This window comes from Eucyclogobius newberryi, unplaced genomic scaffold (genome assembly GCF_026437365.1).
Source record: "Eucyclogobius newberryi isolate DKJ021-1_F unplaced genomic scaffold, fEucNew1.0.hap1 SCAF_16, whole genome shotgun sequence".
NCBI classification, from domain to species: Eukaryota; Metazoa; Chordata; class Actinopteri; order Gobiiformes; family Gobiidae; genus Eucyclogobius; species Eucyclogobius newberryi.
In genome coordinates this window covers 25,863,827-25,887,346 of record NW_027315790.1, presented here as the reverse complement: position 1 = coordinate 25,887,346, position 23,520 = coordinate 25,863,827, and the positions used below count along the sequence as shown (strand labels likewise).

Genomic DNA, 23,520 nt, shown 5'->3' with positions numbered 1-23,520 from the left:
CGACGCAGCAGCGGCCGCCTCGCTCGCTCCCCGCGTCTTCGGCCTCCATTTTCTCTCTCCGCTTGCCCGCTCGGCGCCTCACGTGTCCCGGACTTGTCTCCCTCACATGACCCGTGTGTTTGTCCCCGTGACCACCGGCGCTTCCATCTCTGTAAATCAGTGTCGTTGGGTATCGGCGGGTGTTTCTTCCACGCCGCGCGGAGCTCCACATGGACATGCTGGAGCAGAGCCTGGACAACACGGAGAGGTGAGAGCCGCCGCCGCAAAGCACCGCTTCCTGCGCGGCTACAGTCGGCCACCGCCACGGCCTAAAAAACACCCCCCCAGCGCCCGGAGACCACCGTTTACCCCGCCGATCTCTCCCCCCCCCCCCCCGCTACTTTTGGACGTTGTTGTGCGCTTAAGTTTGTCCGCGCGTTTGGATTGCCCGGTTTCGCGGCTCGTTTTGATGACCTCCGGCCGTGGTTTAGTGTCGCGGAAAGGTTTATAATATTAAAAGGAAGGAGGGGGAAAAGGACCACGACGGCGTTTAGTTAGTTTGGAAGTTTCTGCAGCACGGGACGGCGAGCTTTGAACACGCGTCGCTTCAATTGTGTGTCGTGTGAAGCTGCACATTGTGTTGTTAAGTCGTAGTTTGGTCTATTTTTAGTCCGCGTTTGTGCCATTTTGCTCCAATTTCATCAATAATTCCCCCTTGCCCTCTATTGCGTTTGGTCGCTAGAGGGCGCACCAGAGCTAATTCAATTATGTTTGTGGGACTGGAAAAGAGACTAAGAGCTGATGGTGGCATCCCGTAGTCTTAAAAACAAGCTAAACTGAACTTCATGGTTGCAATAGTGTCATAAACATATAGAAGCATCAATATTTAGTCTGTAATCGGTGCTTTTTTTTTCATCCGTAGGGGCAAAAAGTGATGTTTACACGCCATGAACTGATGTAAATAAAAGGATTGCTTGTCCCAACATAGTCTCTGTTCAAACTCTGGGAAATACTGTATATTAGTTTGTTTTTGAGGCTATAACGGGGTGATTTAACTGCGTTTTGTTTCTTTTGCAGTCACGACAAACAGGACACAGAGGACGTGGTGGCGTTACAAGAAGGTGAGAAGCTGCTGCACTGATGGAACTGAAGGATCCGTGTTATTGATTATTGGATTTTGTGATTCATTAGGGCAGGTGTTACCGCTCTGAATATTGTGTATGTAAACATAAAAAAGAAAATGGTTTAGTCAGTTTTTATCTATCCGTAGATGTAGGAACTGTACGGTTTCACTAGCCTATAACTGCAAGCCTGATGGGAAAACAAATTAAATCAGTCAAAAAGATAATATCCCACATGCTTAAAATAAAAAAAGTTTTAAAAAATGTGTTATCTTGAGCCATCACTAATTACTAGAACGGAAAAATCCATTAATCGCAGCTGATTGATTATTGAACTCGAATAATCGTTTTCTGTGCCATACATTGACTCCAAAGCGTGTCACGTGATGAGCGAAGAGACAGAGCAGCACTTAAAAAAATGATGCTAGAAACATGTAAAATCTGTGTTTTTTGGTCAATATGTTCTCAATCTGCATTTCTTTAGCTTCGTCCTTGTCAAATTTGATTAAAAAATCAAATTTACGGGCCTTTCGCGGTCTAAACAACGAAGGAAATTATTGAAAGATTAATCGACTATCAAAATAAATGTTACGGCAGCTAGACTTATTGCCATATTCATTTACTTTTCTTTACATTTGTTGTTGTAATCCCTCGTTCGTCCAGGTGTGGTCCATCGTGGAAAAGCTTTTCAAAGTTCATCTGGACAATGTTTTTGAAATCCAGAATTCATTGAGGAGCTGGAAGTCCAAAATTGGAGCATGCTCATATTTTTTGGGCTTCAACAAAGTATATTTTTAGTGGTAGAGAAAAGCTATTATTTTACATTATTAACCAAATAGAAGCTGAAATATGGTGACTGAAGGCTTCAAATTTGAACATAATTTCACAACAAAAAAGTATTATTAATGATTGATTTTAATAATGCTGCTGTCTTTGTTATAAAAAGTGTTTTAGCATCTGTTAACATCAGATAACTATTACAATTATCAAAAAATATGACTACAATTTCTGTTTTTATAATCAACCCGTCATGATTAGTCGTATTATTCTCGCAACTCTAAATTATTCACGCACGTTTACTACCAGGACTCTAAATCTTTTATTTTTTTATACAAATTTTAATATTTCTATTTATTATTGTTATATAAGTAAGTACATTTTATTTGTATAGCACCTTTCACAGCCAGAAGTCACAAAGTGCTTCACAAAACACAGAATAAAACGATAAAACACAAAAAATTTACAGTGAGCAATACATATACAATGTACAGTAAAATATATATGATAATAAAATAAAAAATCTGTTATTACATTCACAAACACCGACTGACACGCCCCAGACGACACTGATAATAATAGAAAGCAGGTTTTGTTTTGAATATCATCATAGTTGTCGTGTGTGTTGCAGGTGAATCGGGTGAGGAGCAGACCGCAGTGGCCATCGCCGGCGTCCCACAGGCAGCGTTCGCGGACCACAATGTCCAGTACCAGTTTCGCACGGAGAACAGCGGTGGACAGGTTTGTTTGTTTGTTTGTTTGTTCTACTTGGCACAGCGGGCGGTTTCGTTGCCTCTGACTGAAGCGGGACTCGTAAACGCCGTAACCCTCCGTAACCCTCCGTAACCCTGCATTCTCTCCGTGCAGCAGGTGACGTATCGCGTGGTGCAGGTGACTGACGACCAGCTGGAGGCCGCCGACGGGTCCGGAGCGGTCAGCGTCGTGTCGGCCGCCACGTTCGCCGGCGCACCTCAGGCAGTCGCACAGGTCAGAACGAGGGAGGAGTTACACGACATGTAGTAGTGCTGCGGCGCCCTCTAGGATCACGCTTGAGGATTTGTGGAGTTTATTATGTTACGCTGACTTTGTTTCCTCATGTACAAGACGCCAGGGCGGCGCAAAATGAGAAAAATATAACGCAGTAAAGTTTTATTGCTGTTTTGATATAGTTTTGGTTTAAATTGAAGTAAAAATTGTGCCTTATGAATGATGTGCATAACTTAATTAATTTGTCAAACTGTCTGAAAACGTAGAGACTATAAACCAAAACAAGGCTGAATTAGGACTTGTCTTATGAAAACTGTCTTTTTACATTTTAATGGGGGGGATTTTATTCGAATTAGAGATGTCTAGAACAAGTTACAATATACCGCTAATCAAACTAAAAAGTGACAATTTTAGAAGCAAAAATGTATTGTTTTTCACTTCAATAACATGGAAAAAAAATAACAGGAAATGTTAAGTGCTTCTTTTTTATTAGACATTTTCACACATAATCAAGAACTTAGTCCCTATTATCCCCAGTCCCTATTCAATCAGAAGAACCACCCTGTCTCACTGAAAGTACCTTTTATTCTCTGTGTGAACGCGCATCAAATGGGGACTGGAACAAAACAAAAAAAGTTTGAAAACGCCTAATAACTTAACATTTCATCATTCAGAAACTGATTTTTATCATTCAGAAACTGTGATTTCATACAAGTCTTGTTGTCCTGTTTGTGTGGCCTTGGTCCCAGCAGGATCTTTGCTCTTCTTATTTATGTCAGAAAATGCATCAGAGCTGAACAATATGTCATTTGTGTGTTAACTCATGGGGCTTTTGGGCGGATACATTTCCAACGTCACAAAATACATCAACAATATGAATGGCAATAACCCTTTTCCATCAGACATATTAAGTTTCCTTCTGTATGGATTACAGTAGTCTAATCTACTGGGGACAAACGCATGGATTAGTCTCTCCAAATCTGGTTTAGATACCATACTTTTAATTTTGGCAATGCTTTTTAAATGGTAAAAAGCAGCTGATGTTACTGATTTGACGTGGCTGTTAAAGTTCAAGTCTGAGTCCATTATTATCCCCGGATTTCCTACTTGGTTTGTAGGTTTTAGACCGAGACCCTGGAGGTGACCGCTTACACTTTCTCTTTGTTTCTCTTGGCCAAAGAGTGGGTTCAGCTGAATACTGCAACATCAATCGATATGCTGTGCTGCCCTCGTGTATTACTCATATGATGTATGAATAGATGTATATTATAACATCAGGGCGTTCCCGAGTGAACATTCCTCTCTGGTTTGTGCCCAGGCTGTGATCCAGAACCCCTTCAGTAACGGCGGCAGTCCCGCAGGAGAAACTGTGGGAGGAGAGACGCGTTTCGCCTATTTCCCCGCGGCGACGGTGAGCGATGGAACAGCCGTGTCGGTACAAGCCACGGCCGATCCGACCATCACGCAAGCGGGAGGTAAGACGGGACAGGCTGCATGGAGCGGGCGGCTTGTAACGCAATGTCGTGTACGTGTCATGTCTGTGGAGCCTGCAAAAAAATATATGTATACCGTATTTTCCTGAGTATAAGTCGCACCGGCCAAAAAATGCATAATAGAGAAGAAAAACGGATATATAAGTTGCACTGGAGTATCAAATGCGGTTGCAAGTGTGAAAATAACATATAATATCACATAAGTCACTCCGGAGTATAAGTATATAAGTATAATTGTACGTGTAAGTCGCACCTCGGCCAGAACTATGAAAAAAGGCTATAATCCGGAAAATGCGGTATATGCTTCACAGACACGTATACAATTTTTATTTTTGAAATGTAATTGTTTTTTGACTATTAAAGGCGCAATGGACAATATTTTGGCGATTTGAGAACGCAGGCGGAAGTGCGCATGCGCACTCCCCCGTGCGGACTGATACAACACACACGTGTGTTTGTTTATTAGCGCAACGGAGCGCAACGCATCGCTCGTCTCCCGTAGATTTCTGTCCACTTCTGCGTCAGCTCGAACTGTCTTTCTCCGTCTTCATTTTGCCCCGTACACTGAGGGAACTATATTATGATAGATCCATGCGCTTAGGCACGCGGAAACGTGGGGACAAACCGCACACGGCTGCAGGTGAGCGGTAGGTGCGTTTTATGATTGATACGTGGCAGGACAAATGATTTATCCACGCCACGAGGAAATATGATAAAAAATTTGCTGAAAAAAATCGTCCATTCCACCTTTTTAATAATTCATTAATAATGTAAAAACGGACAGAACTGGGGGCCGAAGTAAAAGCATCATGTTCATGCTTTACCCCAAAAAACGAAACCACGGCAGGATTTATTTACAAAAAATGACAAAACGTACAAAATAATCAATACATTTTTGAACTTGTTCCTTCCAAAAGTGACCGTGATTATGTTTGTTCCAGGTCAGTTTTATGTCATGATGAGTCCTCCGGACGTGCTCCAAACGGCCGCTCAGCGCAGCATCGCCCCGCGCACACACACTTACTCTGCGTGAGTATTTTAACATCCACAGTCTCAATCATGTCAAAGTCCTCGCCATCCTTCAGCATTTATCCCTCCATTGTCTTTGCAAATTTGAAATCACGGTAAAAAAAAAAGCCAACAACACATTTTCAACATTTCTCTGCTCTTTCGTTATGATTTGGTTGTGTTTTTGTGTAAATGAATCCAAGTTAAAAGCATCTGAAAACACACATTTGTCCCACTTACCTGCCGTTCTCAGAGATCTCACTGATGGCGACTTGTTGCAGACTGGCAGTTCAACCTGGTGAGAATAACCTTTGCATAAGCCCGACCCGACCCGTGTTTTGTCCCGTCTTGTTTAAACGATCAACATTCTGTTCTATTCATTTTGAGCATCCTCAGACAAAACGAATCCTCCTCCAAAAAGTTGTGACAAAAAAGACGTAGTGATTCGTCTGAGCTTTTTTTCCACCCCGGGATTCGAGCCGCAGTTTGAGTTTGAAACTTTTTGTTTTGTAGGAAGGTAGATGGTCCTCGAGCGCCGAGAGACGAGAGGAGAAGAGCACAACACAACGAGGGTGAGTTTTAATGTCAAAAATGTCATTACTGGGATGTTACGGGTGAGCGATTCCGATAACGGTATTCAGACGATATGATTTAATCCAGAAATGTGAAAAAGCAGATCTAAGTAACATTTTCACCTTTGTAAGTCCCTGTGATGATTACATTCGTCATTTCGGGGCGTTTGAAGTGTCCACAAGGGGCGCTCTATCACCGGAGTTACTAAATTCTGCTTTATAACATCAAACTTATTGTTATTTTGGGTTGAAAATGAGGTTTTTGTGCTCTCTTGCCTCTTTCTTTGCGTCATTACTATTTCTTCTTTCTACTATTTTGAGCAGAAACTGTTGTTACTGTAAAAACCTTGACTTTGAATGTTTGTTTTTCCAGTTGAAAGAAGAAGAAGAGATAAGATCAACAACTGGATTGTAACTCTTTCTAAAATAATCCCTGACTGCAGCGTGGACAGCAGAACGGGAGCGGTAAGTGGACAAAGACCGTATTTGTATTTGACTGTCGTAAAATGTTAGTCTTGGGTTTAGAAACACATTTTAGATAAAAAAAAAAGAGAAAAGTCTTGTATTTCCGCTGTGTTTTGCGAGCCAGAACTGTCGACAAAGTGTAGAAAAACATGGCATATTTACTAAAGTTTGATTTTATTCTTGTAAATGAGTACGTTTGTTTTTTCTCAATAGAATACATTTTAAAGCAGGAGCAGCTCTTCATGACAAAATTGGGACCAGTGCATGATGATTAACTATTTAATCGATTGTAAACCTTTTAAGAAAGACGTGCTAGGATTGGCTGCGCTTTGGCCACTCAAAATTGGACAATACTGTGATTAAAAAGACTAAATTTCACAGATTGTGTCGCTTTCTTTGGGTTTGTTCAGAACGAAATGTCCAAATGAAATAAAAGGCTGTTTGAAATTGATGCTAAATGCCCGGTGCGTTAGCTTTTTCTTTACAGATTTTAGACAATGTCGTTGTATTTGTCATGAACGCAACTACAGAAAATGAACATTTAATCGTCTTTCTCTCGTCGTCCGCAGAGTAAAGGTGGCATCTTGTCCAAAGCCTGCGACTACATCCGAGAGCTGCGCCAGAGCAACCAACGGCTGCAGGAGAGTTTCAAAGACGTGGAACGGGTCGAGATGGACAACGAGCTGCTTAGACAACAAGTCAGTAAAGGACGAGTTATTCAGATGAGCCGAGGCCAAATCACACGTCGGACAGGAAATTCCAAATGCACAACCTCAATTTACTTGCGTTTTTACTGCAGAGACACAGAAAGAATCAATTTTCTACATCGCATTTCACAAACAAAAGCCGTTTACAAAGTGCGGAAAACGGCGAAATACTGTCACGTAGTTAACACCTTAATTAAACTATAAAAGGGATAATAAAAAGAGTAAAACGGAATAAATAAATTAATATAAAGTCCAAATAAAATCACAAAAATTCAACAGAGAACCACACAACTCACGCAAAGTTAAAAGCTAGAGGATAAAAATGGTTATTAAAGGTGCCATATCATGCTTTTTTCACGTTTCGTAGTCTATCCTAAGTGTATAATTGATAATAATAAGGGTTGTGCAACACCCATAACATAATAGTTAAGAAATATCACCCAGACCTTGGACCCCCTCACCAACCCGGAAATGCAAACGGCTTGGTTTGATATTCGCCCCCACCCTTGCGAAGAGCGATCTGGCTCCCCCGCCCAACCCGTGACGTAGTCTCAGAGCGCGTGTGTGCCCCGCCCACCCGTGACGTAGTCTCAGAGCGCGTGTGCCCCGCCCACCCATGACGTAGTCTCAGAGCGCGTGTGTGCCCCGCCCACCCGTGACGTAGTCTCAGAGCGCGTGTGTGCCCCACCGCCCGTCAGTTTGGAGATTCGCGGAAAGGAGATAGTCTGTAAAATAGCTAAAAACTGCGGGAATCAATCAAAAAAACACTCTGGGTACATATATGAAGCACAAATAGCAATGTAAGAAAGTTTTTAAAGCTCTGAAAAGTCGATTTTGCATGTTATGGGACCTTTTTAAGATGTTAAATAAATTAAAGTTGGACCATACCAACAAAACACATATTTCAATACTTGTTTTTATTTACATACAGATTTATCATACATCTATTAATGAACAAAGTAAGGACATTTTTATTGTCGCCCACAATGAGGAGTTTGTAAATGGAGCAGTAGAATAACAGTCAAAAATGCTCAAGGTAATAAATAAGGATTGAAATGGGCCAATTAAAAAGCTAATTCACATTAAGATGTCAATGTTTGCTTCAAAAAATGAATGCACCAAATGGAATAAAATACAGAAGAGCAGAAGATGTAAAAGGCTGAATGTTTAATACAGTTTGTACAACTGATTGATTCTACATGCAACTTGCTGGAGTTAGTGACATCTAGTGTTCATGGTGCAAACTGCAACTCCACGCATTTTGTTAAGAAGCAACTGATTATAAATATTTTGTGTGTTCAAGTTTCAAGAATCAAGTTTTATTACAATTGTTGAACTCTTTCTCAATCTTTCATGAGCTAAATCTGCTGCAGACGCTACAAAAACTGACAGTAGAGCTGTAGTAGTATTTAAGAGCACGCTAACGCTAGAGTGCGATACTGACAAATATTAATATCTAGATTATAGTCTTGAGTCTCCCGATCACGATAGTCAACAGAAATGTGTTCAAACATGTCTTTTAAACGTATTACCGGTAGTTTAATTGTCAGAAAGAAATTCATACAAAAAGTGTAGAAATGTCACTTTATAGCCTTTTATTTAATGCGGTACATAATGCGGTTTAACTACAGAAAAATGTGAAATGTCAGTAAAAAAAATGTATTAAAAATGTACAGAAATATTAATACCCTTTTTTTTTTTTTTAAATGTTATGTTTAATCTGCTTTTTTCCTTGCATTTTTTACTCTAAGCGATAAACTTGATATTTTGGAAGCAAAAACAAGTCTTTTTAGTCCAATCTAGCATCCAAAAAATAGACTTAATTGTAAATAACTCTTTTATCTAAAGAAGTCTTGAATCTGAAACATACACCTGTGTTTGCCGTCCTTGTCCAGATTGAAGAGCTAAAGAACGACAACGCACTACTCCGAGCGCAGCTGCAGCAGCACGGTATAGAAGTCAACGGGGACGCCACGCCCCAATGATGTTGAACTGGACACTGTCGCCGCGGCGTCAAACGTCGCTGTTTCCTCCCCCCGACGCGCCGGCGTCAAAAAACGACCGCGGAGGACAATTTTACACCTTTTCGGCCCAGACGAGACCCCCGAAGGCACGAGACGCCGATTGAACTGCTCTTGAACTGCACCTCCAAGTCGCTCAAAAAAAGCCTCGACAAAACCACGCCGCGTTTTAAAATAAACGACCCACGCTTGTACCAAACCTCACCGTTAATCTCATGTTTAGAACTGCCATAGACATTTTACCCTTTTTAATGGGATATTCCAGCGCTTTGTAAGAAATCCTAATATGCATTCTTAGTTTTCACGATTGAACCTCTGCAAGTGCCTCCCTGGCCGTGCGATTCAACGTAGAGAATATCTTTTTTATTATTATTATTAGTTACTTTTAACGGATTACTGCACTCGATGGTACCTACAAACCGCTGGACTATCCTCTAAACCATATTTCTGTGTCGACATTTGACGTGTTCGAAACTACTAAATGTGCTTTGCGTTGTCATTTTAATTTATTTAGTCTGTTTATGCATACCGACAAATGCTGTTTTTGTGTGTGTGTGTGTGTGCGTGTGTGTGTGTGTGTGTCCTCATCTCCCTTTTAGCTTTTAAGAATGTCACTCAAATCACTCGTAGCAGAGTTAAGCTGCCGTGCCCTGCAAAGGTTTATTGTAAATGTAGGTTTGATAGCACAGAAAAGAGGGGATTTTATCGACAGGCCTTGTTTTAAAGCCTCTCGGAGACTAAAGTAGCTCAGGAAACCGGGATAGTGCTCTGGTCAGTAGTTCCCACGCTCAAGAAAATCTTATATTGAGAGTTTTGTTTAAGAATATCATGATTTTCGATCTATTTTAAACGGGCATTACGTCGATTTGTTTGTATGTTTTTGGACGAAGCGGTAGGTGACCGGTCTGATGCACTGACGTGGACAGTGGCGAAATGCAAGGCTTTTTATTTGGATGGTTTTTACTTTAGGTTCGCCCCGAGAAACATGACAATATCTGGGAACTTTTGCTGGACAGAGGACCGCACTAAAGCTGAGGCCCGGTCAGTCGGGGATGTGCCGAGTTGAGGTGGGGTTTTTGTCTACACTGAAGTCGCCACAGCATGGAGAAATGACCACTGGCATGTCTGATTCTGATACAATAAACGAGTCTTTATAATGAATGACGTGTGGGCTTTTCAGAGGTTTTGGACGCAACTGAAACGATAACTGACAAACTGTGATATTGTATCGTGGACTCACAAAATACTGACTTATGCTTTCCTTAATTAGATGCTCCAGGACATTTTCTTCATGTATTTATTTGTGTAAACCATCTGATAAGCTCCGATCGAGAAGGTCAAATCAACCAATGATAATTATTAAACCCGAATAAAATAAACTTAAAAATCACAAAATTAATACTTTATTACAAGTCCTAAACCTAATTGTTGGTGATATTGGCTTAATGTTAGTACAACAGACAGCTAAACTAGAGTCTTAGCTTCATAAAGGGTCCATCCACTTGTTTGTACTCTAAAGGTTGAATTGGGGGAATTTTTTGTCGGACTCTCGCACTAACAAAACAGAGGAAACTACATAGACCATGATCCTTTGCTCCATGTCAGTGCAGATAAGGTGTCATAACTGTTAAACTGTTAACTCAAGTCATAACTGTTAAAAAGCACTTTATAGCTTAATAATTTAGAATAAGACAGTAATGATTCAAACCTAGACATTTTAAAAGGCAAAAGTGTCAACAATTCATTAATAATATTTAGTTACCGCCCCTGTTATTGTCAAAACTAAATGTGTAGTATGTATGTTTTCTGATGGAGGTCTCCCTGGAGATATTACAGCTTTGGCTAGAATATTCCACAGTATGGCGTTAAACACCTGGAATTAAATGCAAAATAGTGTTGAAAATCACAGGCAAAGCAGAAAAGTTACATATTGCACTGTTAATGTGTGAATTTGGTCGTAATGTGGTTCAAAATAAAACCCATTTTAGTGCAGATGTGGACTTGGTTTGGTCCTGTTGTAGTCCAGGTTTAGTTTCAGGTTTGGTCCTGATCCAACCCAGGTTTAGTTTCAGGTTTAGTCCTGATCTAGTCCAGGTTTAGTTTCAGGTTTAGTCCAGGTTTTGATGCAAGTTTGAACACACTCTAAATAAAAAAACATATTACTTTTTCAATAATATATTTGTATATATATTTATATACTACACAATTCAGCTCAAATGTTACTTAATCTTTAAAAAGTAAAACATTAACATTGCTGTAAATTATTAAGCGGTGGGAGTAACTGAACGCTGTGTCGGTTGTGTCGGTTGCCTGGAGACCGTTGCCAGTGGAGACCGACACCAGTCCAGTCCGTCTGAACCTACCAGCAACAAACCGGTGAGTAAAACATGGATAAAAAAGTTGCTTTATGTTGAATTGCAGTTCAATAATGATTTTTTCTTCTTTGTATGCGTCATTAACTTCTCCAGTGTCTATTTTTGGAGCTTGTCACTTCTACACAACTTGTTTTCTTTAATAACAGGCCATTTTAATTCAAAATAAATGACATAAAGTATATAACAGTCTACGTCTTATAGTCTATAACGGTCTATAACAGCCATAGTTCTGTATCATTGAACTTAGGGTTAATATTAACGATATTTTGGAACATTAAATAACAAGTGCATTTGATATTCATGTTTATAAGTGACATTTCGGGGACCTTCTAAAGACGTAATATTTAGTTTCAAATGTTGATTTCCAGGATAATGGTCGTAGGCGTCATGTTCGGTACATTAATTCAATCTTTTTTGCTTGTCTTGGTTCTGCAGAGACATGTGTGCGCTCCCGCTGAAGCCCGCCCTGCGCCACGGTGTCCCAGAGTGGACCAGTAACAACCAGGAGTTGTCCAGCACCGCGCAAGAGGAACGCCATGTGTCCCACCAGGTCCGACAGGAGGGACGGACGCTGCGCAACGAGACCACGTGTCAGGTCTGTGACTGCGCCCCTGCCTGGGGAAATACACCAGCAATCACTCTCAATGAATCCACTGAAGGGTGCAGAGATGAGAGAACCTGTGGAGAAGCGAGGCAGGACACGTCACGAGAAAGTAGTATTTGTGGAGGTCGGAGAGGCACAGACTGGCAGCCACGTTTCTGTCAGTTAGCCCCAGGGCAACTGTGGTTAAGGAAGTGATGAAGTGATTATCTCAAAATGTGTGGTAGGAAATTCATGGTCGATTAAAGACAAGCCTTACTTTTGGATCAGTTCAAATGCCTGACCCAAACTGCAACGGCAAAACCACAAGCTCACAGTATTTCATTTAAGAAAAAAAAGTATTTGTACACAGAAAAGTATGTGCTAACTAGTTATTTACATGAAAAAGGGAGAACAAACTCACAATTCACCCCTGAATCCTTCAAATTCCACTGACACAGTAGACTTAATTGATGAAGCGACCAAAGACCTACAGCTCTAGACTGAGGAATAAGAGGAAAATTGCAAGTGTTTTGGATTTGATGAACATCTCTATCCCAGTCCAAAACTTTGATCAGGTGCAAAGGGAGCGTTCAAACTCAAATAAAAATGTTTGCACTCTCATTTGAGCCAGATTAGATAATAAGACATAATGACACTTGAAACTCTGATGTGTCAGTTTGGCCTGAACCCGTCGCTTGGACATGACGACAATTAAAGACAAAATGTTGCTGATTTTAAACAGACTTTTAATTGGGGTCATAGTGCTGAGACCCTTTTTCCAAGTTTTTGAAGTGGCGTTTACACCTGGAACCTCGGAGATCAGTTAAATGTGTAGCTACAGCTCCATAACTTATCACATACTTCTCATCTTCTGTAGACAAACTGGGACGAGGAGGACACGAATCAGCGCCTCAGCGACAGGATCTGGGACGTGTCTCAGTGGAGAGACGCCCTGGACGTCTGCGCGAGGAAAGTGGACGAGGAGATGGACGCTCTGACTCTGGTGAGCTCACTAGTCGTCAAATAAACTCCTCAAATGCAACATCGGCCCTTGGCACAAGTGGGAGAAACATCGAAAGGGGTAATATTGAGAGAAAATGGTTTTGGAGAGAGGCAAAATGAGAAAAATCGAGAATATTGACCGTTGTTTAAAAAGTACTTTAAAAGGCTGCAAACATTATCTGATTAAAAAGTTATATTCTTGCACATTCATGGTTAATTTGACAGTCAGTCACGTTTTAGCACATTTTATATTGTCTGAATATTGTCGACAGGATAATACAAAAACATAATAATATTGCTTCCTCGTATAATCCGATTTGGCCATCATAGTTTATTTATTCTGGATTTATTTATTCAAATTACCACAGCAATAACTATTCTTCCTGGAGTCCACAGTACAACTTTAAATGACCAAAGTTAGTATTCTGCCAACTGGACTAAACTAGGATTTACCCACGTTTAGATTTAGACCAAAATTAATATTTGGTAATATTAATTTTGGTCTAAATCATCTCTACTGTCTAAGAAATGCAACCTGTAAATTAAAACTACGTGCACTACAATAACTACTTTTCGCCACTGCAGTGAGACTAACAATTATTTTAGGTGTCGACTAGTCAGCAATTATTTTTCTGATCAGTCGACTAGAGTCAAATGATTAGATACATGTTTTTAACTAAATACATGTCTAAATTTTGTAACTAACGGGTTCTTGATCATGAATATGTACAAATAAAGCGTATTATTGACCAGAGTCTGTATCGTCGAGACAATTATTCCGATTTAATGTTGCAGCCATAATTCCCTTTGTGCATTTTCAGACAGTAACATGTTTCCCAGTAATTACAGAGATGTCATTCATAAACCACATCTAAACATTTGGATTAAAATGTCTTTTCAAACTCTGAAAACCCAAATCTAAAATGAAAAAAATTGTTTCTAATAGAATCTAAATTTGCAAATGACATAAAATAAACACACACAAATGTACATTCAGGACTACAGCGAGTGATGAACGTGGACACAGTAAACCAGTAAGTTCTTTAGTGTTCTTGCTGTGTGTCAGTGTAAGGAGCAGCTGGAGCAGGCGCTGGCGTCCACGGTCGTCCCTCTGGAGGTCGGGACAGAGTGTCTGACGCTGCGTGAGGGACGGAGCGGCTACGAGCTCGTCCTGGACCCGGCCGACCAAGAGCTGAAGGCCGAGGTGGCTCTGATCCAGCGGGTGCAGCAGACTCTACAGCAGCTCATAGACAAGGCCTTCGAGCACCTGTGGTAACCGTAGCAACGCATTGCATCAAGCCCACGTGCATTGTCAACCTCGTCACTAGTTTACTGCCAATGACCACGTGTTACGTCACGATACAGCACTAATAAATATACTTTTAATAGTTTTCATAAAGCATGAACAAAGACATAATATAATAATAAAAACATGTAGCTTATTAGTAAATACTTCATTAATACCCTATAACTTTTAACCCTAACCCCTTAATTAAGTAGTAACTAAGCCTCAATCTTTCGTAATATACATAATTTGTTCCTGATTATTAAGTCTTTGTTCATGCTTAAATATGGCTTGTAATGTAGTTATTACATAGTAGTACATGTTTATAAACCATTGGTGGAACGTAACAGAGTAAAATAGTATACAGTAAAGATTTTAAATATCTGTACTTCAACTTTCTACTCATGATGACATTCTGCGTAAAGTTTTTAAGTTGGTTTTGAACAACTAAAGCACATCAATACAAATTACTTGATAAATAAGTATTCAGTCGCTACTGAATCTGGAATACTTTTACTCAAGTAGAATTTGATGTGCTACTTTTACTTGAGATCTTATTTTCCTTTGTATATGTACTTTCACTTAAGTACTTCACTGATATGATGTGAATAAGCAAAGCAATTCATGAGACAAGCAGGTAAATAGCTCATATAACCAATATTGGGCAATATCAAATCAAGTTCAAGCCTTCTTATAACAGAGAAGCTTAAATAAAAATGTGTTAGCCTTGTTTACTTCCTGGATTAGTTCTTTTCACCCGGTAACCACAGATGTGCTTTGGCGTTTACCGCTCTGTTTTTGTTTCCAGTGTTTTACAAGAGAATCGGCAGCAGCTCACGGCCGACCTCCAAAACAAGATGGACGCCCTGGACATCGACACGGGATGTTTGTCCCTCACGCGACGCTCTCCCCAGATATCGCTCAAGCCCAACCCCACCAGGATCCCCTCTGGGTACAAACAAACAAACAAACAAACAAACAAAGATTAAATTCTATCGAAGATCATTTGCTTTACCAGATTTTGAATTTTAAATGCCACCGAATTTCTCTTTTTACAATTTTTTTAACCCTTGAAAAACGTTTGAATTGTTCCTCCTTTTTTAATACCAGCTGCAGGAATTTTGTAGTATACTTTATTTTATTCATTTTTTTAATATTTCAAATTTTTACTATTCAAATTAACATATAAAACAAACGCAGAAAAAGGGAACAAGACCAGGGAGAAAAGACATAAACCATAGAAAAAAACAACAAAGAGAAATAATGGCGCACAGAACCCAAAGGAAACGTCCCATTTAGTGCTGTGTACGTTTTTATTGAATTTATGAATAGATTATCAACGTTATCCATTGATCCAAGTGACTAAATCGTTGCATCTTGAATCTTTACACGTTGAATTTAAACTGTTGAAATCGAGGGCCTGAAAACAAATGCATAAACTATTTAAAAGGTTCAAAATATGGTGAAACAAATGAGTCACGCACTATTTACTCTAATGGGGTGAGATCGCACATGACGAGTGGAGTAATGTGTGTTCTTTTGTCAGTTCTTGCACACCCGAGGAGTGGCTGCAGTTCAGTCAGTACAACGTGGCCCTAGCGGAGGAGGCCATGCACCTGTCCCAGCAAATGAGGGAAGAGATGAAGCTCACACGTGCTCAGGTGCAATCAAAATGACTCCACACGTTATTCTATTTAAGATATAACTTTATGTAAACCAGTGTCGTACTTGCAGCGTTGGGGAAATAAACATAAAAAGGGTTAGTAACTGTTCCGGTGCAGTTACTCTTTCATTTGTTGGTGTTCAGAATATAGTTTCTTTGCTAAAATCAGGGACACCTTCTGGTACTTCATCTGATACATGAATTTAAGCTTAAATAGTGTGATAATAGGACGTGTCCAGATGATACAACTGAATCTTTTTCTCTCTAGTAAGTGATAAATAAAAACACACAATAATCCTCTGTCACATAACTGTAACATTTCTACTCTTTCCAACTCTGTACAAAGTGTTTTTTTTAAGTCAATGGTGCAATTCATTAATGTGCATGTTTCCAATTTTCTTTGTCTTTTTAGTTTACTTTTTCAATTTTAAGAAATGTCTGCATCATTATAAAGTCACCTGACAGTAGTATTAAGGTTTCAACTTCTATTGCAGTATCTACACATAAAATAAGATAAGATAAGAGATAAGATATTCCTTTATTGTCCCACATGGGGAAATTTCATTGGTGCAACGCAGGTAGATACAGAGGTAGATACAGAAGAACAGATCACTTATAGGAAGTCTGAAAAACACTTTCAGTAGAAGATCTCCTATAAATAAATAAAAACTCCCATAGACAAATAAATAAATACATAAATACCATTGCATGTGATCACGACAGTAATTGCACATGAATATGTGTCACGACAGCACATAGATTGCACATGAATTTCACAGTAATTGCACATGAATTCCAACAGCAATTGCACATATGACAGAATTGCACATCAGTATTAGGTTAGGTCAGTATTGCGAGTGTTCAGTACTAACAGTTTTTGTTATAAAGTCTGACAGCAGCAGGAAGGAAAGACCTACGGAACCTTTCCTTCACACAGCGAGGGTGGATCAGTCTCTCACTGAAGCTGCTCTCCAGAGCGGAGAGAGTGAAAATACATCACAGTTTGAATATTTGGAACTCAAAAGTCGTTTAATCTTTTCTTTAAGCTTCAAAATGAGTTGGATAAACAGCGCCACGCCACAGAGTTTGCCCTCAGGAAACGCACGCATCAGGAGGACCAGGCCCGGGACGAGCTCCAGTGGCAAATTAGAAACGTGAGTACAATCTGTATCTGCTACATCGATTATACAATATATACCCAACAGAAAAATACACTGGATCATTAATATCAGAGTCAATGGCCAAGGAAAATTGCACTAACTCTCTAAACAACTCGAAACCAGTCTTCCAGTCTTATAAACCATGAATTATTTAGATTTTTGTGCATCTTTAATTACTCCGTCATGTTATACAGGCCTCTGATAGGTTGTGATCGAATCTAAAGCAGTCGTTTAACCATTTTAACCGATTCTACGACGTGTTTGCTGCTGTCAGATGGAGAAGGAGATGGCCGACATGGAGGGGGACATAAAGGCTCTGGATGCAGATTTACAGGCCAAGACGGCGTCCCTGAAACTTGCCCACACCCGACTGGAGAACCGGACCCAGAGACCCGGGATGGACCTCTGCAGAGACCAGGTTTGTGTCGACGTTAAGTAACACGCGAGTTATTTTAAAGTGTTTATCAGCTCGCACTCTGCAAAATGGACAAATGCACGCGATAAGCCACGTTAAGCCACTTTCCAGACGACTTCTATTCACAATATTATGATCCGCGCTGTCATTACAAGTTGGAAGTGTGTTTATTTAACCAGTGTCGTGACATTTCTGATTGGTTCCAACTCAAGCAATGCATTGAAACCATTCAGAAGTACTTTGAAACAAGGAGAATATTCGTGGGTCATGTAGAAAAATCTAAACCAAGCAAATGTCCAAAAAAACTATTTATTTATCAATCTATTTATGTATTTAATACGTTTGGAAATGTCCTGGTGTTGTGACTGGTATATGACGCGTCGCCACCAAGATATTGTCTTTAAAAATAACCAAAGTTTGTGGAGATACTGTATCAGAAAGAAGACCAAACGAACATTGTTGGAGCACTATGCAAAATGACTCAAACTCATGATAAATCTTCTGAATAAAAGTTATTTGAACCAATACAGAGACATTTATTCACGTCTTTAGTTACTCACCTGGTTCAATTTTGGCGTAACATTTTGTACCTTTTCTCTTTCTTAGGTCCAGCACGGACTCGTTTATGAAGTCCACCAGCTCGAATCAACCATCATGTCTCTCAAACAGAAACTCGCAGAAGCAAAGTGAGTCCATGTTTCTCTACAGCACACGTCTTGCTTTATAGAAACGTTAAACTACAAATCAATATTCAGGATCATCTTGAAAGTGAATTGCGAAGACGACACAGTTACTTACAAGAGAAACAAAACAACCGCTGAATGAGGAGTCGATGTCATTCTCAGTTGTCCCCTCGGTCGACAATAGACCTCAGTAGAAAAATACACCAGACAAATGCTAATGAGGCGCTTGACCGCTCTGAGGGAGAGGTGGCCGGACCTCAAGAGGCCGTAACAACCAGAGCTGTAAGAGTGAAGCAGACGGGACCAATTTGAGCTTCACTCGCTTTAGACTGTGCTGATCATCTTCGTCATTATTCCCAACATGCATCACTCGCTTTAGACTGTGCTGATCATCTTTGTCATTATTCCCAACATGCATCACTCGCTTTAGACTGTTCTGATCATCTTTGTCATTATTCCAAACATGCATCACTCGCTTTAGACTGTGCTGATCATCTTTGTCATTATTCCCAACATGCATCACTCGCTTTAGACTGTGCTGATAATAATAATAATAATAATAATAACTTTTATTTATATAGCGCTTTTCAGTGACCCAAAGACGCTGAACATAATAAAAAAGGGGGGGGGGTATTTACAGACAGGGGGGGACAACACGTACAATACACATTAATATACAGATAAAATGAACAAGACAGAAGAAGTAGAGAGAAAATGATGGGGATGTAACAGGGGGTAGAAGAGTAGGCAATGGGGTAGAGGAGGCTAGGGGTAGGGGAGGTCATAGGCTTGGGTGAAGAGGTATGTTTTTAGGCGGGATTTGAATGTTGTGAGTGAGGGAGAGTGGCATGCATCACTCGCTTTAGACTGTGCTGATCATCTTTTCCTCTCACAGAAACTCGCTGCAGAAGTGTAAACTGCACCACAGCCGGATGCTGCTGAATCTGTCCCTCAAACAGCAGGCTCTGTCCTTGGAGCAGCGCAGCCTCAACACCAGGACCCGCCTCAACGGCCCCGTCCAGAGCGCAGAGCGGGCCCCCGTGCCCCTCGTCCCGCTCGTCAACTCCAGCGGGAGGAGCCACCTGCAGATGCTGGCTCAGTAGCAACAACACATACGCACAGGCCTCACAATGCACTGAGTTAGACATAAGCCCATTCAAAATACTGTAAGCTTGACAGTAATGAGTAGTACAAATGATTTCATGAATAGATATCTAGTACATATTCTGTTTGCACGGTCAATAACATCATTTCCATGAGTTAAAAGTAGAAAGTGGTCCTCATTTTGGATTTGCCGATCGTCATGTTTGTATTTTGTGTTGCATTGACTTGTTTTTGTGTTTGTTTGTCTGCTCAGACGCTGTATGTCTTTAAATGTGCGTCGACAATCCTTTATTTTGTTTTCGCTCCCGGTCCATTGCTTTCTCTGACCATTAACTTTAATGGCAGGGTCTGTGCGTGTGAAACTGTTTGATCAGACTGTTTGTGATAATGGCCAGCACTTTGAGTCGGGCTGCGGATTGGGCAGAGCAAAAATGTGTTGCAATAAAAGCCATTTTTGCACTTCACCATATCATATTTTTCATATCTAGCCACGTGGGACTGTTTGTTGACGTCACCTGCTTGTATCCATTAAGATTACTATGTTTTTTTGCTAATTTGTGGAACATTCCAGGGAAAACAACAATGTCATGGAGAAAAGAAGGTTTCGGACCCTCTACACTTTAATGTTTAAGACATTAGGGCTTTGTGGCTCAGTAGAGTGAGAATTTACCCCTGAACCACCCTGAATCTGGCTGGGTTTTCCCCATTGAACCACTACAATCAGAATAACTTTATTGCAATTTTCGGTGAGCAAAATTCACAAACGAGGAAATTGCTTAATGAGAGTTGAAACATAAACAATGAATAATATATAAAGAAATATAAACTATGCTACAATAAGGTCACGCATTTCAAATAAGATGTTGACTAAAATAGAATAAAAATAGACTCAATGTTTTGACCAAATATACACACATTATACAGTAAAACAAATCAAATTAAAAACAAATACAGAACCACCAAGGCCGGTTTCTCTTTGCTTAAACAAAACAGTAGCGTTGCCTTTTCTGAATAAAACATCGCCATTGATTTTCACTTGTGCTAATGAATGAATCCAATAACACAGAGTCGTGGGTAAACATTGGCGTTGCCATTTAAAACCGGTCAATTCCCGTTTCTTGGAACGACTCTGGTCTTTTTCTGAAAGCCATAACCCGCACACCTGTTCCGGCTTTTATTCGATGCCATTACGCCGCCACAAGTGTCTTAATGCCACTAACAAATCACGGCGAACTCCAGCCCATCCTCTCTTTCTCTGTCCCCTATAGTCTAGTTTTACAGCCTTGTTTCTCATGTTTGGTCAATGGTCTATGTTGGAAAGCCTGCGTTACCGACTCGCCAAATCATTCTGTGTCATTTCACTTAAGCGCCCACACGCTACCTGTCTGTTTCTCCGTGGGACGGGGGTAATTAGGCGTTACGGTGCCAGCTAAATGACCTGTCCTTCTGCATCAGCGGGCCCCTTATCCACGTCCTGATGTCGCATGGGACGCGCCCCCCTCATGCCCACTTTGGGACAACGCCTCCTTTTGTTTTAATGACATCATTCATTGAAGAGATACAAGACCTGGACAGGTTGAATGGGCAGAAGAAGAGGATTTGAAGCAAGCTTAATATGCTACAGTCTGTTTAGAGAGTGGAGAGAGCACCAGGATTGAAAGAAGCATTCTTCGAGGACTAAAAGCAAACTTGTTGAGACTTTATCAACAATCTCTCCCAAATGAGCCATCAGATTCAATGGAACAATAACAAGGCTATTTTGAGGACTTTACAAAGAAAAGTTAGCAGCTATTTTTGGACAATTTTCCCCTGGAACTTTGGATAATCACAATACAAAGTAGTTTTTTTGGACTGATACATGAAAATTGCTGGAAGAAATAGACCACAAGAATCTTGATTTTTGACAATGATGGATTATTTCTGCTTGAAGATCAGACTCTAGACATGCTACGCTGTACTTTATCATTGTGAGTCCAGTTGTTGTTTGGATCTGTTTGAACTCCATCTAAAACAGTCTTTTCCCAAGATCTGTCAAAACAACATATTCCGTAATTCTGCCGCCAACGTGATCAATGGCCGTTCCTTGGCTTGAAGAGGATCGTTGACCCTAACTGAGCCTAAACTACTGTCCAACCATGTCAGAGCTCGTCAAAGACTGCCTGGCGATCGTCATCTACTCCATCACTTTCCTCCTGGGGCTCCCTTCAAACATTTTGGTCTTTCTCGTTTACGTCCGAAAGGCCCGTAAACGCGGCGCCACGCCCAACGTCGTCTACGCGCTGAACCTGTGCGTCGCTAACCTGGCTCTCGTCGCCTGGCTTCCCATCACGGCTTTCGAAACGTTGTCGAACGACTGGAGACTTCCCGCTCTGGTCTGTCCGATTTTTAACTTTTTCCTGTTCTCGTCCGTGTACGGGAGCTGTCTTTTCATCACCGCCGTCACCGTTGGACGCTACCTTAGCATAGCGTTTCCGATTGTCTACAAAATGTACCGGCGCGCCAAAATCTCCTGCATCATCAGCGCCGCTTTGTGGGTCATCGTTTGGGTCCATCTTAGCATCGGGCTCGTAGCAGAAGGCGGCCATAACTTTATTTCCGTTAAAAATGACATTGTCGCTTGCTACGACTCGTTCAACGACACGCAGTTGGAAGTTTTGCTGCCGCTCAGACTTGAAATGGCTATCGCTTTGTTCATATTTCCTCTCATTATAACGTCTTTTTGCACTTTGCACTGTGTGGTGCTAGTTTGGCGCTCAAATCTGCGACCGTTGGGCAAAAAGCGAGTGTTGACCATCGCTTTATCCACGCTTGCAGTTTTTGTCGTATGCTACGCTCCATACAACACGTCGCACATCGTCGGTTTCATTTTGGACGCGAATGTCGAGTGGAGAAGTTTGGCGATGCTAACTAGCTTGTGTAATGTGTTTTTGGAGCCGGCGGTTATGCTCATGCTATCGCCGGTGGGTTCCAGAGGCCTCATGGGACGGATCTGCGGAAGGCAAAGTAACTTTAGTCGGATTGAAAGGATTCCCAGGCAAAGTGCGATTGAAAATAACGCGGCAAACTTGCCAGAGGAGCAAATGGAAACGGGCAAAAGAGAAGACAAAGAGACCGAAGAGAGCCACGAGTGAGAAGGACAGAACTGAGGAAAAGTACATTCACGCTGGTTCATCCAATCAGCCACAGAGCCACAATAATTCCACACAAATGAGAATGTGGCAAAGACAATGGACACGTTGTGATCTTTCAATGACAAGAGTCGAGAAGACACATGACTTTACAGGCACAAGATGCAGTTTTAGTCCATTAAATTGGAAGCTTTTCATTCTTCTTCCGCTGCAAGCCCATGAACAGACTTGGGGCCTGGGGGCAAGAACGCTACTTCAATAGAAAATAATTAGAAATGAGGCTCAAACTGTCTTTCTTTGCCTGTTTATGGCTTCTTAATGTCATCAAATGGCTCTAAAGTGAGACTGTAATAGAATAACGATTATACTTGACATCTTATAACTGTTATATATTCATTTCAAGCACATGATGAAGAAAAGTGTATCGTAGCGTAAATGTTTCTCCTGGCTCCCATTAAAGGTCCCATATTCTGCTAAACTGACTTTTTGACCTTTTGTTCAAATGTTGTTCCTTCCTCGTGAGTCGTGTTTTTCTTTTTGTTCTTTTTTAATTTAATTTCTGCAGTTCAGTTTTGGAGTTTTTCCTTGGTGTATCTCCTGAAGAGTTCAAAACATTCTGTTCCACCTGCTGATGTCATGAGGTGGGTGGATTTCACTGCAGGTATATTTGTTCTGTTTTCCATTCACCTTTAGTAATCTGATCTATTCTTTTCTAATCTGATTATCAGTCACGACAGACTACATCTTGTTTATAGAATAGCTAGCCATGTTTATAGCCTTATTTAAACAGCTTTGCGCCCCCTGTTGACAAGTTTTAGTGCACAAAATGTAGGGATGAATTACTGTTGGCTCTTTTAGTGAACAAATATGAAATAACAAAGGCGCACATTTCACTACAACATAATGAAAACAATTATATTTAAGATTTGACTAAACATTTTGCCTATTTGTACCCAGTTTCACATTTTTTATAAAGTTTATAATTGTACTTC

The 23,520-nt window shown here is 40.6% G+C and overlaps 3 protein-coding genes across 4 annotated transcripts; all 3 read left to right on the top strand.

Annotated features, from left to right (window-relative positions):
* On the top strand, nucleotides 1-10,291 carry usf2 (upstream transcription factor 2, c-fos interacting). 2 transcript variants are annotated; one of them, XM_072448128.1, is made up of 11 exons: nucleotides 6-247; nucleotides 1,057-1,100; nucleotides 2,509-2,618; nucleotides 2,745-2,864; nucleotides 4,183-4,339; nucleotides 5,299-5,386; nucleotides 5,619-5,663; nucleotides 5,879-5,937; nucleotides 6,311-6,402; nucleotides 6,972-7,100; nucleotides 9,005-10,291. In XM_072448128.1, the coding sequence occupies exons 1-11, from the start codon at nucleotides 210-212 to the stop codon at nucleotides 9,092-9,094; spliced, it is 972 nt and encodes a 323-aa protein (XP_072304229.1). In that variant the 5' UTR covers nucleotides 6-209; the 3' UTR covers nucleotides 9,095-10,291. The 2 variants fall into 2 exon arrangements, with proteins under 2 accessions (XP_072304230.1, XP_072304229.1); XM_072448129.1 differs by lacking the exon at nucleotides 5,619-5,663 and having other exon boundaries at nucleotides 1-247.
* Nucleotides 10,292-11,458: 1,167 nt separating this feature from the next.
* On the top strand, nucleotides 11,459-19,427 carry tekt2 (tektin 2 (testicular)). Its single transcript, XM_072447183.1, has 10 exons — nucleotides 11,459-11,506; nucleotides 11,941-12,100; nucleotides 12,966-13,091; nucleotides 14,157-14,362; nucleotides 15,184-15,327; nucleotides 15,922-16,036; nucleotides 17,085-17,192; nucleotides 17,473-17,616; nucleotides 18,220-18,299; nucleotides 19,192-19,427. Exons 2-10 carry the CDS (start codon nucleotides 11,945-11,947, stop codon nucleotides 19,397-19,399), a joined length of 1,287 nt encoding a protein of 428 aa, XP_072303284.1. The 5' UTR covers nucleotides 11,459-11,506; nucleotides 11,941-11,944; the 3' UTR covers nucleotides 19,400-19,427.
* Nucleotides 19,428-21,508: 2,081 nt separating this feature from the next.
* Nucleotides 21,509-22,545, top strand: LOC140361472 (free fatty acid receptor 3). Its single transcript, XM_072447181.1, has one exon. The coding sequence runs from the start codon at nucleotides 21,536-21,538 to the stop codon at nucleotides 22,529-22,531; it is 996 nt and encodes a 331-aa protein (XP_072303282.1). The 5' UTR covers nucleotides 21,509-21,535; the 3' UTR covers nucleotides 22,532-22,545.
* The last annotated feature ends 975 nt before the right edge of the window (nucleotides 22,546-23,520 follow it).

What these genes read in the sequence shown, in the direction of transcription:
- usf2 (XM_072448128.1), top strand. Translation starts at nt 210, where the DNA reads ATGGACATGCTGGAGCAGAGCCTGGACAACACGGAGAG. An exon ending in CGTGGTGGCGTTACAAGAAG is followed by an intron (nt 1,101 to 2,508) that starts GTGAGAAGCTGC and finishes TGTGTGTTGCAG; the next exon opens with GTGAATCGGGTGAGGAGCAG. An exon ending in ACGAGCTGCTTAGACAACAA is followed by an intron (nt 7,101 to 9,004) that starts GTCAGTAAAGGA and finishes GTCCTTGTCCAG; the next exon opens with ATTGAAGAGCTAAAGAACGA.
- LOC140361472 (XM_072447181.1), top strand. Translation starts at nt 21,536, where the DNA reads ATGTCAGAGCTCGTCAAAGACTGCCTGGCGATCGTCATCTACTCCATC.
- tekt2 (XM_072447183.1), top strand. Translation starts at nt 11,945, where the DNA reads ATGTGTGCGCTCCCGCTGAAGCCCGCCCTGCGCCACGGTGTCCCAGAG. An exon ending in CCCACCAGGATCCCCTCTGG is followed by an intron (nt 15,328 to 15,921) that starts GTACAAACAAAC and finishes TTCTTTTGTCAG; the next exon opens with TTCTTGCACACCCGAGGAGT. An exon ending in CAGAAACTCGCAGAAGCAAA is followed by an intron (nt 18,300 to 19,191) that starts GTGAGTCCATGT and finishes TTCCTCTCACAG; the next exon opens with AAACTCGCTGCAGAAGTGTA.